General features: G+C 48.5%; 1 protein-coding gene across 1 annotated transcript; it reads right to left on the bottom strand.

Annotated features, from left to right (window-relative positions):
- Positions 1–801: 801 nt before the first annotated feature.
- Positions 802–8,831, bottom strand: SPATC1L (spermatogenesis and centriole associated 1-like). The gene is made up of 3 exons (XM_015425402.1): positions 8,750–8,831; positions 6,688–6,839; positions 802–1,128 (listed from the first exon to the last, which is right to left on the bottom strand). The coding sequence occupies exons 1-3, from the start codon at positions 8,829–8,831 to the stop codon at positions 802–804; spliced, it is 561 nt and encodes a 186-aa protein (XP_015280888.1).
- Positions 8,832–11,969: the final 3,138 nt, after the last annotated feature.

The raw sequence follows: 11,969 nt of genomic DNA on the forward strand, positions 1-11,969 counted from the left end.
GTCAGTTTTCTAAACACGGTGCCAGAGCTCCGCCTATGCGCACACCGCCAATGCATCAAAAAATTGGCGGGCGAAAAGCGGAAGCCTCGGGCAGCTTTCGAGCGAGGAGGGGGTTTAAACCGGAAGTGGCTCGACACCGCAGGACCGATCAGACATCAGAAAAGTGCGGCTAGAACTGGAGAATCAAGAAAACACCACTTGGGGACCTGGTAGCAAAATATTCCGGTTTAAAGGGTTTTTGATCCGGAAACCGACAGCTGGGGACGGTGTGTGTACGTGTTGGGTGTGTGAACATGGATATAAAATCCGTTACTCCGTCACGACACCAGATCAAATGGCGCGTCTGACCGCACCCACAATGTAGATCTGCATTCCGATACCCGAACAGGTAACAAGCAGGTATGTCCTAAACAGAATGAGAGAAAAGTGGTTGGTTCAGGCTGGCTGGCAACTCTGTCTCCCAAGCAACAAGAGAGGCAGCATCCAAGAAGCGAACATTAACAACGATGTTTTATTTTTATTTATTTATTCTAACATCCGGCTCCCACAGTCTAGCCCAAACATGGGTTCCATGGCAGCTAACAACAATGATTTAAATGTCATTTTTAAAGCAGTATGGATAAAAACAGAAAAAAGCAGAGACTGAATCAAATATTAAGAAAACAAATCAGTCAGCAAGACCCCGATACAAAAACACCCAGGCCACGTCATGTCCTCTTTCAGCAGATAGACTTTTATTAGATAGATGTTATGTGTTTTCTATTTCTGTCGGCGATCTGGGAGCAATAATCAGAGTTGGCATTACCAGGCGAAGAGGTTCTTGTTGTCTTCTTTGGAAAGTTCGCACAGACAGCTCAAAAGCAGCAAGGTATCGCCAAGGAACCTGGGCGGCACAGTGTCAATCACCATCTTCCGGAGTTCGACAGGGCTGTTGTGTACAGGGTCAGAATTCAAATCTGGCCTTTGCTTCAGGATGCCGTAGGTGTTGATGAGAAACTCACTAAAGACTGGGTGGATATCAATGTGGTAGCCCATCTTTTCCATGTGAGCGATCAGGTCTGAATAGCGCTGGGTCATGGCTTGGTACTTTTTCTCATCCACAGAACCATCTAGGGACTTCATAGAGACCTGGGGGGGGGGGATAATTTAAAAAAGTTCAGGAACAGACTGGTCCTTTAACTTATTGTTGCAGCCTGGGACTGAAAGGAGGGTTGCCACCACCACCACCCCTAGTCAGGGCAGGAGATCCCCCAATTTCGGGGGTCCTAATCTGCCACCGGCCAGCTGGCCAGTGGGGAAAGCCCCACCCCCAAACAGCAGCATCCCGCTGCCACAATGACATCACCAATAGTGATACCATCACACTGGGGTTGACACATGGTGACACTCTAGCATTCAGGGTGGACTCTATGGTTACCATAGAGTTTTTGCCCCGAACGCTAGAGCGTCACCGCACTACTGGTGACATCATTACACTGCACATGCTCCACGTGTGTGGCAGAGACATCCCAGCAAGGAGCCAGGAGCCCCCCGTCACAGGAAAGGTAAGACTTGGCTACCCTAACTGAAAGGGGGGGGCTGCAGCTCTGCCAAGCACAGCACGGGGCAACTTTGTTCAGCTTGTCGCAGGCCTATTTTAATGTTCCAACTCATGCCCCCACCCGCAGTTCACAGACACCTCTAACTGTCCCCCTCTTTTTCTTCATTTTCTTCTTTTTATTTATTGTTCCCCCCTTTCAGTTTTACCCCTCCATTTCTCCTTTCCATGTGTTTAGGGCTATGGAAGAGGGTGGGTTTATGGGAGAAGAAAGAGTTGTTTGATATTAAGGGCAGTATCGATACAGCTAGTTGTCAGTTGTTGTGTTGATACTTTAAAACGTTGATACTTAAGTCTGGAGAGTGGGGTCATGGACAGACAAGACAGATTTTTCTACATGCCTGAGATAAGCCCCGTGTTTGCAGAAAAATCTGCAAAAATACATTGGGAGGGTTAAAACTCCCCAAAATGTTAAAAGAAGTGCCTGTAGCTTTAAGAAACATGTTCCCTCACTGGCCGTGGCTAGGCAACCACAACAGTATTGCCAGCCTTCAGTTCTTGGTCACATTCAGGAAAGGCAGGGGGATGGGGAGGGACCCTTTCTAGTTTGGGCCTTTGAGGGAGAACTCAGCAGGGCCAGTGGCAACCACTGGGTGACTTGCTACCATGCTACTTGCATGACTCACCCAGGCCTGACTGCTTGTTACTGTTCAACAATAGCCTGCCCCCAAACCCAGCATATCATAGTGGTTAGAGTTTCATGCTAGGATCTAGGAGACTGAGGTTCAAATCCCCAATATGTCATGAAAGCTCACTGGGTGACTTTGGGCCAGTTACACACACTCAGCCTTACATGCCTCACAGGGCTGTTGTGAGGATAAAACAGAAGAAAGGAGAATGGCGTGAACTGCTTTGAGCCTTCATTTGTGGAGAAAGGCGGGATGTAGATAATGAGGTAAATAAATTAACATAATTGAAGATGAGGGGGGCAGATAACAGGGGAGTGTGAAGGAGATAAGGAAGCAGGGAAAGGTGATAGGGTTGCCAACTCCAGATTGGGAAGTTCCTGGTGATTTGGGGGTGGCGCCTGGGAGGGTGAGGTCTGGGGAGGGGAGGGGAGGAACCTCAGCAGGGTATAAAGCCATAGAGTCCACCCGCCAGAGCAGCCATGTTCTCCAGGGGAACTAATCTCTGTTGCCTGGAGACATGGAGGTCCGCAATCCTAAAAGGTGAGCATATGGGGCTGCTGAGCAGAAAGAGGAAGTCGTGTGGAGAAGGGGATGCAGGGGGAAGCGAGGCACCCCCACAACTCCTTTTGTGTCCCTGACAGCCTGAACTGCACAGAGTTCTCTCAGGGAGAGGCTGCCAGGGGGAGGGAAGGCTGAAGACAGGGGGACAGGGAAAGACAAATTGTCCAGTGGGTGGGAAGGAAAGAGGGAAGAAGGGAAAGGGAGGCTTGGGAAGCTTTCAGGGAAGGGAACGAGGAAATAGTGGGGGAGGGGGGACTGATATGATCCCCACAAGGAGTGTTCCCTCTAAGCTGAGTTAGTGTGAGTTGGCTCACAGTTTTTTAGCCTCCGGCTCACACATTTTTGCCTTAGCTCAGGAAGGATGGCTCCAGAGCAAACTAATTTATGCAGTGGACAAATGGCTCTCTCACAACTTTAATGCCAGGAGCTCACAAAGTAGAATTTTTGCTCACAAGACTCCACAGCTTAGAGGGAGCATGGCCCACAAGTCCTTGAGGGTCCAAGGCTTGTATTATATATTTCTGAAAACAACTTTAAAAAAAAACAAAACGGGCAGAGGAGAAAAGTGATCAAGCCAAAGAAAGTCGATCACGTTAGAACAAGTCACTAACAAGTACCCGGAGCGCCTTTGGTGCCACATGTAGCTGGCATCTAGGGTTGCCAGCTTGCCTGGAGACATATGCCCTGTCGCTTTAATGGAGGCTAAATAGAATATAATTCACCAGGTGATGTTGGGTTGCCACCTCGGGGTTGGGAAGTACCTGGAGATTTGGGGGGGGGTAGAGCCTGGAGAGGACAGGGTTTGGGGAGTGCAGGTACCTCAGCAGGGTATTAATGACATAGAGTTCACCCTCTAAAGTAGCCATTTTCTCCACAGAAGCTGATCTGGGTAACTTGGAGATCAACTGTAATTGTAATAGTGGGAGATCTCCAGGTGTCACCTGGGGGCTGACAACCGTATTATGTGATTTACCTCAATACCCTGAAGAGCTTCTGCTGCCCATTTCTATACATTAAGCCTCTGTTTAAAGGTACAGGACATTTTTCTCCAAGCCATCTGGCGATATGAACTGTACGTTTTATTGGAGGGGGGGAGTAGATACGTTTACAGGGCCATGGTGGCTCAGAGGTTAAGACACTGAGCTGCAAACCAGAAGGTCTGTAGTTCGGCAGTCCGAGACCCGAGTACCACGTGACGGAGTGAGCTCCCGTCTCTGGCCCCAGCTCCCGCTAACCGAGCCGTTCGAAAGAAATTGCAAGTAGATAAATAGCCCGCTTCGGTGGGAAGGTAACAGCATCTCGTGCGCCTCAGTATTTAGTCGCGCTGGCCACACGACCACGGAAACGTCTTCGGACAGCGCTGGCTTTTTGGCTTGGAAACAGCGATGAGCACCGCAACCCTAGAGTCGGATTTGACCGGCTTTTGAGCAAGGGAAACCTTTACCTTTACTTAGATAAGTCTACAAAGCTGAGAGGGTGCCCTTGAAGCTTTCTTCTGGGATTCAGAGATCGAGAATCTCAGCAAATGTCAAACCGAACCCTCTCCACCAGGCCCCTGCGGAGGATGGGGCATCTCAAAGCGCTGACCATTTGGGGTGCACCTTTGTAAATAACCAGGGCTTTTTTTGTAGAAGAAGCTCAGCATCACCTTTCCCTTCTTATTCTGTTTACCTTGTTTGTTGTCAAAACCCAGGGCTTTTTTTGTAGCAGGAACTCCTTTGCATGTTAGGCCACACACCCCTAATGTAGCCAATCCTAATGAGTTTCTGCTATTGGGTGTGGCCTATTATGCTAATGAGTTCCTGTTGGGCGTGGCCAACTTGGGAGCCAGCCGGAACTCCGTTCCTATGCGTTCCTGCCCAAAAATAGCCCTGGAAATAACGACATCCCACATTTCCTTATACTAAAGTGTCAGAACAGTCACCCAAAACAACTTATGGTTCTGCTCCGCATTTCATTCATACCTAGCATTGCCAACCTCCAAGTCAGGCCTGGAGATCTCCCGGAATTACAACTGATCTCCAGCCGACAGAGATCAGTTCCCCTGGAGAAAATGGCTGCTTTTGAAAGTGGACTCTGCGGCACTGAACTCTGCTGAGAGTCCTTCCCCTTCCCAAACCCCACCCCCCAAATCTCAAGGAATCTCCCAACCCAGAGCTGGCAGCTCTATTGTGCATAAGGCTGCCAAGCCGCAGCGGGGGATCCGCACGTCTTCACAGGATCCCTGCCGCGGGGGACAGCGATACGCGTTGCACCACCGTCACCAGGATGTGACACTATGCGTCGCTCTGGCAACGGGACTCTGGCAACGGGAGCCCTTTAGCTGTCCTTTTACATCTCCCCTGGACCAACTGAGAAGGTTTGCTTCATACTATCCAACTAACTGAAAGCAAAAAAGTTCAACATGCACTGTGAGTTTATTACTTCCATAGTTTACGGGATGGCGCGATTGTTTTGTTAACAATGCTAAAAGCAAGGTTCTGTGTAAAGGTTTATTGATCTTTTATCATCATCAATCAGGGGTCATTTCCTGCAGGAGCGCACAAGAGTGGAGCTCCGGCAGTAAAGAGCCCAGGGGGCGGGCACATGCAACGAGCCCCACCCCCTGCTCCCAGCAACCCTCAGTCAGAGCAGGATGCAGCCAGGTAAGTTGCAAAGCTCTCCCCCCCCACCCCCCCGGTCTAAAACAGTCCAGTGGCACCTTTAAGACCAAGTTTTATTCAGGTACGAGCTCTCCCTCCTCTGTGAGGACAGATCTGCACATCCCCCCCAATAGCTAGCTATCCAAAACAGTCCAGTGGAGCCTGAGCGGTGGGTGTTGCCTTCTGACACACTTCCGGTGATGTCAGGGGGTGTGGCATATACAGATGAGTTGTGCGAATGAGTTATGCTACTGAGCTCCTGCACCTCTTTTTCTACGAAATGACCCCTCATCATCATAATCTTTTCTAACATAAGAACAGAAGGAGAGCCCTGCTGAATCAGACTAGGGGTCCATCCAGTCCAGCATCCTGTCTCACACAGTGGTCAACCAGTTCCTCTGGAGGGCCAACAACAGGACTAAGGCCTTCCCCTAGCATTGTGTCCTGGCACTCGGTTGCAGAGGTTTGTTTACTGCCTCTGAATGTGGAGATTTCTTCCAGTCAACCACGGTTAGTAGCCACTGACAGAACTCTCCTCCATGACTCTGCCTAATCCCCTTTGCAAGCAGTCTATGCCGGTGGCCAGTCACCATATCCTCTGGCAGTGAATTCCACATTCTAATCACTCGTTGTAGAAAGAAGTATTCCCTTTTGTCAGTCCCGAATCCACTGCCCATCAACTTCACTGGATGCACTTGAGTTCTTGTATTTTGGAGAGAGGAAGAAAAAAGTTCTCTCTTTCCACTTTCTGTAGCTCGGCAGTTCGAGACCCGAGTGCCATGTGACGGAGTGAGCTCCCATCTCTGGCCCCAGCTCCTGCCAACCTAGCAGTTCGAAAGCAAGAAAATTGCAAGTAGATAAATAGGTACCGCTTTGGTGGGAAGGTAACAGCGTTCCATATGCCTTGGCATTTAGTCATGCCGGCCATATGACCACGGAGAAGTCTTCAGACAGCGCTGGCTCTTTGGCTTGGAAACGGAGATGAGCACTGCCCCCTAGAGTCGGATTCGACTGGCTTTCAAGCAAGGGAAACCTTTACCTTTACTTCTTCAAGCTGCTCAGAGCAGTGCATACAGAATGCATGTAATCCCCTTGTTTATCCTTACAACAACTCTGCAAAGGAGGTTAGTCGTAAATAGCACGTGATGGCTAAAGATGTCTGCTGTATAGATACTCTGGCACTGAATTTAAGAGATGGCACTGGATTTAGAATTCTTGGCCAGAGACCAATTTTACCTTTAAATGTTGGGAGAGTTACCTGCTTGATCTTCTCAGGAATGTTGGACACTGTAAATCCGTAGAGGCGTGTGATGCCAGGAAACACGTGAGCCAGTATGCGCCTATCCAACTGGAAGGCAATCTCTCCCACCACACGCCCGTTTTTCTTGTTGTTTTGAGCAGTCTCGAGATCTACAAGAAGTGAAAGACATGGGGAAGAATTAGACTTAAGCAGTTTTAGATACACTACTTCTACTCTCTCCCTTCAACCCCACAATTCTGAAAGAAAAGCACGAGCCTTTTAGAATAAAGGACTGGGGATAAAGCCATTTGAAGCAGAAGGTCATTAAAAACAACAAGATTATGAAAAGGATTGTCCATTTATTTGTATACGTCACAGATCTCCCAAATTACCTAAATACGTTTCACCCTCTCAACAACCCTGTGAAGTTGGATAAACTGAGAGAAATCAACTCAAGGTTGGCTCTTGGGTTGCTGTTATACAAATTAATATCCAGTCAAAAATAGAAGATTGAAGTCAAAATGAGGAGGAAGTTCCTGTGTTTTATTGCAATGAAATACGGAAAACAGTTAGGCCAAAGGACTCATCTGACTGCTTTCCAATCAGGAAATACATGAAGTTAAATACTGAATATGACATCATCATATCATCATCATGAGAATAATATTCAGAAGGCATAATTGGTTATAAAAACCTAAACAACATTTACATAAAAATCTCCTTATTGGTCAAATTAAAGAAAGGTGTGTCTATGCAATAGCGTCACATATTTACCTAAGTCATATCAGCTAAAGCTTGGTCTCACCCAAACAAAGGTGTTTTTCTCTGATACCAAGTAAAAGATCCTTTTGACCCAGACTGAACAATTAGAACCATGAACCTTCTACCTTCTTTTGTGCCAAAAGAATGTTATTGTCTTGTCTGTTAACCTCAACTGGAAAAATACTCTGACCCACAAAGAAGAGAGGCCTCCTATATACCAGGCCTTTATTACCTTCCAATAAAATGTTAAATCTATAATAAACCTATAAAAACCAGAGAAATATGAATAATCAATAAGAGAAAAATCTATATAGTCCCATCTCTACTACATTGCCATCACCAGGTTGGGAAATACCTAGAGGTTTTGGGGGTGGAGCCTCAGGAGGGCGGAGTTTGGGGCATAATGCCATAGAGTCCAATTTCCAAAGGGGCCATTTTCTCCAGGGGGAACTGATCTCTGTCGCATGGCGATCAGCTGTAATAGCAGGAGTTCTCCAGCCACCACCTGGAGGTTGGTAACCCTAGCTGGGTCTGTGCATGACAGTATGGATTTGAACCCAGACTTCCCGGTGTAAATCTGACATTTTCCTCAGGGACATTTCTCCCCGTGCCTGCACTTGTCTTCCTCCGTTGCCTTCCCACGTTTCTGCAGATGGAGGTTGGCAACTGTAACAGAACCTGTTGGTCACACACAGGTTTTCCTGCATCATAGTTGCATCCCAAATAGGTCCCGTATGTACACATCCCCATTACATCCCTCACAGTATTTTCCCCTCCTTTAGCCCTGATGTTCTAGGCTCGCCTGACCTCACCTCAGGAACTAAGCAGGGTCAGCCCTGGTTAGTAGAAGAAGAAGAAGAGATGGGATTTATACTCCGCCCTTCACTCGGAGTCTCAGAGCGGCTTACAAACTCCTTTCCCTTCCCCTCCCCACAACAGACACCCTGTGAGGTAGGTGGGGCTGAGAGAGCTCTGACAGAAACTGCTCTTTTTCAAGGACAGCTGTGCCAGGACTATGGCTTGCCCAAGGTCATCCAGTAGGTGCAAGTGGAGGAGTGGGGAATCAAACCCGGTTCTCCCAGATTAGAGTCCGCGCACTTAACCACTACACCAAACTGGCTCTCGGGAGTGCTTCGATGGGAGACCACCCAGGAAGTCCAAGGTCGCTGCACAGAGGCAGGCAATGGCAAAACCACCTCTGAATGGTCTCTTGCCTTGAAAACTCCACGGGGGGGTCGCCATAAATCAGCGGTGACTCGACAGCACTTTCCACCACCAGCACCTTCAACCCCAATTGCTATCAACTCTTCTGTACTACCAGTTAAGTAGAAGGTGTGGAGCTTCCTCTGTCGGTCGAGGCCCGGTGCATCGGAGAACCAGACGCGCTTCTTCCTGGGCATTTCTCCCGATTCGGGCTGCGCTTTGTCTGTCCTGGATTCCGGAGAGTTGCCTACCACGTGATAGGCCTGCCTGTCCGAAATCCCAGATAAAGAACCTCCTTTGGGAATTCTGAGGTCCTCCGAAAATGCAGCCGGTGCTTGGCCACCACCCCTGTGCACGGCACTTGCAGGGTGTGAGGGAGACGTCTCTTCCGTCCAGGATGGGGAGTGAGCGGACTTGTCTTTGGAACCCAGTAATCGACCAGCCTTGAAGAAAACTACAAAAAGAAAAGAAAGAAGCAAATTTAGCAGCAGGTTACTTAAGTGCTGGAGACAGCTTCCTGATAAGGCTGACAACTCCAGCTTGGGGGGGCAGAACCCTGAGGGGAGAGAGCTCAGTAAGGATCAGATGTGACGAAGTTCACCCTCCAAAGCTGCCATTCCCTCTAGAGCAGGGGTGTCAAACATGCGGCCCACAGGCTGGATCAGGCCCTCGGAGGGCTCCAATCCGGCCCACAAGGCCCTGGCTGTTTTCTGCTTCCTTTTCCAGTTCTGCTGCTGCTGCCATGTCACAGCTTGCTTTACCAGACTCTCTCAGTCGCACAGGAGAGATAGATAGGCAATCCTCTCCTGTGTGATTGAGAGAGTCTGGTAAAGAACTGGCTGAGGCTCCTCCCCCTCCTCCTCCCAGGGGGAGAGAGGGAACTGGCCAGGCTGCCTCAATCCTACTGGAGTCAACTGGCTGAGGCTCCTCCCTGAAGGGAGGGAAGGAACGAGAGAGAGCTTGCTTTGCTGGGCTGCCTCAATTGCTCGGGAGAAAAACCAAGCACCTTTAAGACCAACAAAGTTTTGTTCAAAGTATGAACTTTTGTGTGCCTTGCTACAGTGTGTGTATTCTGTTGGGCTCCTTATACTGTGTGTTTGTGTTTTGTTGGGCTCCTTATGCCACGGCTCTCCTGGGTTCAACTGAGTTCCCTCCCCCTTTTCATTGTATTCATGCCCTCATGATCCAGTCTTTCTCAATAAGAAAGAAATGTGAACTATTTTAGAGGAGGAATAACAGCAAGCCAGTGAGGTGGATTAGGCTGAGAGTGTGTGTCCAGACCAAGTTCACCTGGCACATTTCCTTTGTAGGAAGTTGTTATTTCTCTGGGGAAGTTCTGTAGACAAACACATAGCCCTCAGTCAGTGTCAGAATGCCTTCTCATGTTCCTGAACAGCACATGAAGCAACTTATGTACAAAAGCTCACAATGCCTGGGTATTTCATGTTTTCCCCTGGGTCCTAGGCACAGAACACTGAGCATGAGATTTCTGTAATGAATGTCAGTAAATCAAAAGTAGGTTTGCAGCTTACAGATACACACCTGAACAGCATACACAAGATTGCTACAGCACAGACATTTTGATGTAATAATTCAGAGCAAGAGTTGTCAGTTATCAAAGACTGTTAAATAGGCAAAATATTGCAAGAGTGCTAGTGTTTTAAGCATGTTTTATTTCAAGCTTAAAAAATCTTTAATTGCGTTTTCTGTGTCCTTTATAAAGTTTATATCTCCACTACCTGGCATTACATTTTATGACACACATGGCCCAGCCCAACAAGGTCTCATTTATGTCAGATCCGGCCCTAATAACAAATGAGTTCGACACCCCTGGTTTAAGGTGTATCAAAAATTCAGGCTTATTAAAGAGGATCTTTCCTTCCTGATTCCATTGACATCTACCCCATTTTCTGGGCATGACATGGTGTGCAAGTGCCCATTGGGTTGGATCCTGACAATATTTTGTGCTAATGGAAGACACCCCCATTAACAGAATGGACCTTCCCTGGCTGCCGTTCCCCCTCTCAGCAAGCTACTGATCCCCCTGGAATACCGCTCCTGGGACACGAGGGCAGGGGGGGCTGTGTCTGCTGAAACTGGGAAGTGCTTAAATGATTTCGAAGGGCTAAACCGTTGGAAGTGAAAGACTTTGTGCTGTCTCTCAGCCTCAGACTTTAGAGACAGGGACTATAGAGAGTCAGAGAGAGAGAGAGGTTCTGATACTATCCCTTGGATGTGTAGATTGCTACTCCTAGGGAATCTTCCTTCCTTTCTTTCCTCCTTCCGGCTTGACACCTTCTCTCCACACTATGCTAGCTCTTCTCCATCTTGGCACCATGAGGACAGGAAATGCTTCCTGCATCTCTAGCCATCCTAGTTAGACTCGATTAGAATCCTATCTCTGCTCTATCCTGTCTAGAGTTCCTGACCATAAAGGGCTCATATTAGTTTTGCAAAGACAAAGAGGCTCCGTGTGTAACTTTGTTTCCTGGTCAGCGCACACAAACCAGATAGACTCTGCTGCATTATGTGCCTTGAGCACTCTGCTAACCCAAATAATCCTTCATAAACTAGATGCTACTGCATCCAGGGGCACCAACATCATTTCAGAGAAGAATTTGGCCGTTTAAAAACATGGCAGGAATTGGGCCTGCTGTGCAGCAGGACCAAGCGATCTTATCCCCACCACCACCATGCTTTTTCTGGCGCCAGAATAGCACCCCTACAGTTGTACAGCTGTAGGAGGGGCCGTGGCTCAAAGGTAGAGCCTCTGCTTGGCATGTAGAAGGTCCCAGGTTCAATCCCCGGCATCTCCAGCTAAAGGACCAAGCGGTGAGTGATGTGAAAGACTTCACTGCCTGAGAGCCTGGAGACCCGCTGCTAGTCTGAGTAGACTAATACTGACCTGGATGGACCGAGGCCCTGATTCAGTATAAGGCCGCTTCATGTACTTGAAAAGGCATAGGGGAAGCGTCATAGGTTTGGATTGGGAAATACCTAGAGATTTTGGGGGTGGGACTTGAGGTGGGTGGGGTTTGGGGAGGGGGGGACTTCGCTGGGGAATAATGCCATAAAGTCCCCCTTCCAAAGAGGCCATCTTCTCAACGGACGAGGAGCAAGACGCAGCCAGGTAATTTGCAGAGCCCCCCACCTTTCAGGTACAAGCTCTTCCTCTTCTGTGAGGGCAGATCTGGGCGTCCCCCCCCCAATAACTAGCAATCCAAAACAGTCCAGTGGTGCCTGAGCGGTGGGTGTTGCCTTCTGACACAATTCTGGTGATGCCAGGGGGTGTGGCGTATGCAAATAAGTTATGCTAATGAGCTCCTGCACCTCTT

Source organism: Gekko japonicus, unplaced genomic scaffold, assembly GCF_001447785.1.
Source record: "Gekko japonicus isolate JY-2015 unplaced genomic scaffold, Gekko_japonicus_V1.1 scaffold4455, whole genome shotgun sequence".
In the NCBI taxonomy this organism is placed as follows: domain Eukaryota; kingdom Metazoa; phylum Chordata; class Lepidosauria; order Squamata; family Gekkonidae; genus Gekko; species Gekko japonicus.

Excerpts from the sequence above, each read along its gene's own strand:
- SPATC1L (XM_015425402.1), bottom strand. The coding sequence starts at position 8,831 with ATGCCCAGGAAGAAGCGCGTCTGGTTCTCCGATGCACCGGGCCTCGAC. Across the intron at positions 6,840-8,749 it reads CCACACCTTCTACTTAACTG|ATCTCGAGACTGCTCAAAAC; the intron begins GTAGTACAGAAG and ends CACTTCTTGTAG. Across the intron at positions 1,129-6,687 it reads TTCCTGAGAAGATCAAGCAG|GTCTCTATGAAGTCCCTAGA; the intron begins GTAACTCTCCCA and ends CCCCCCCCCCAG.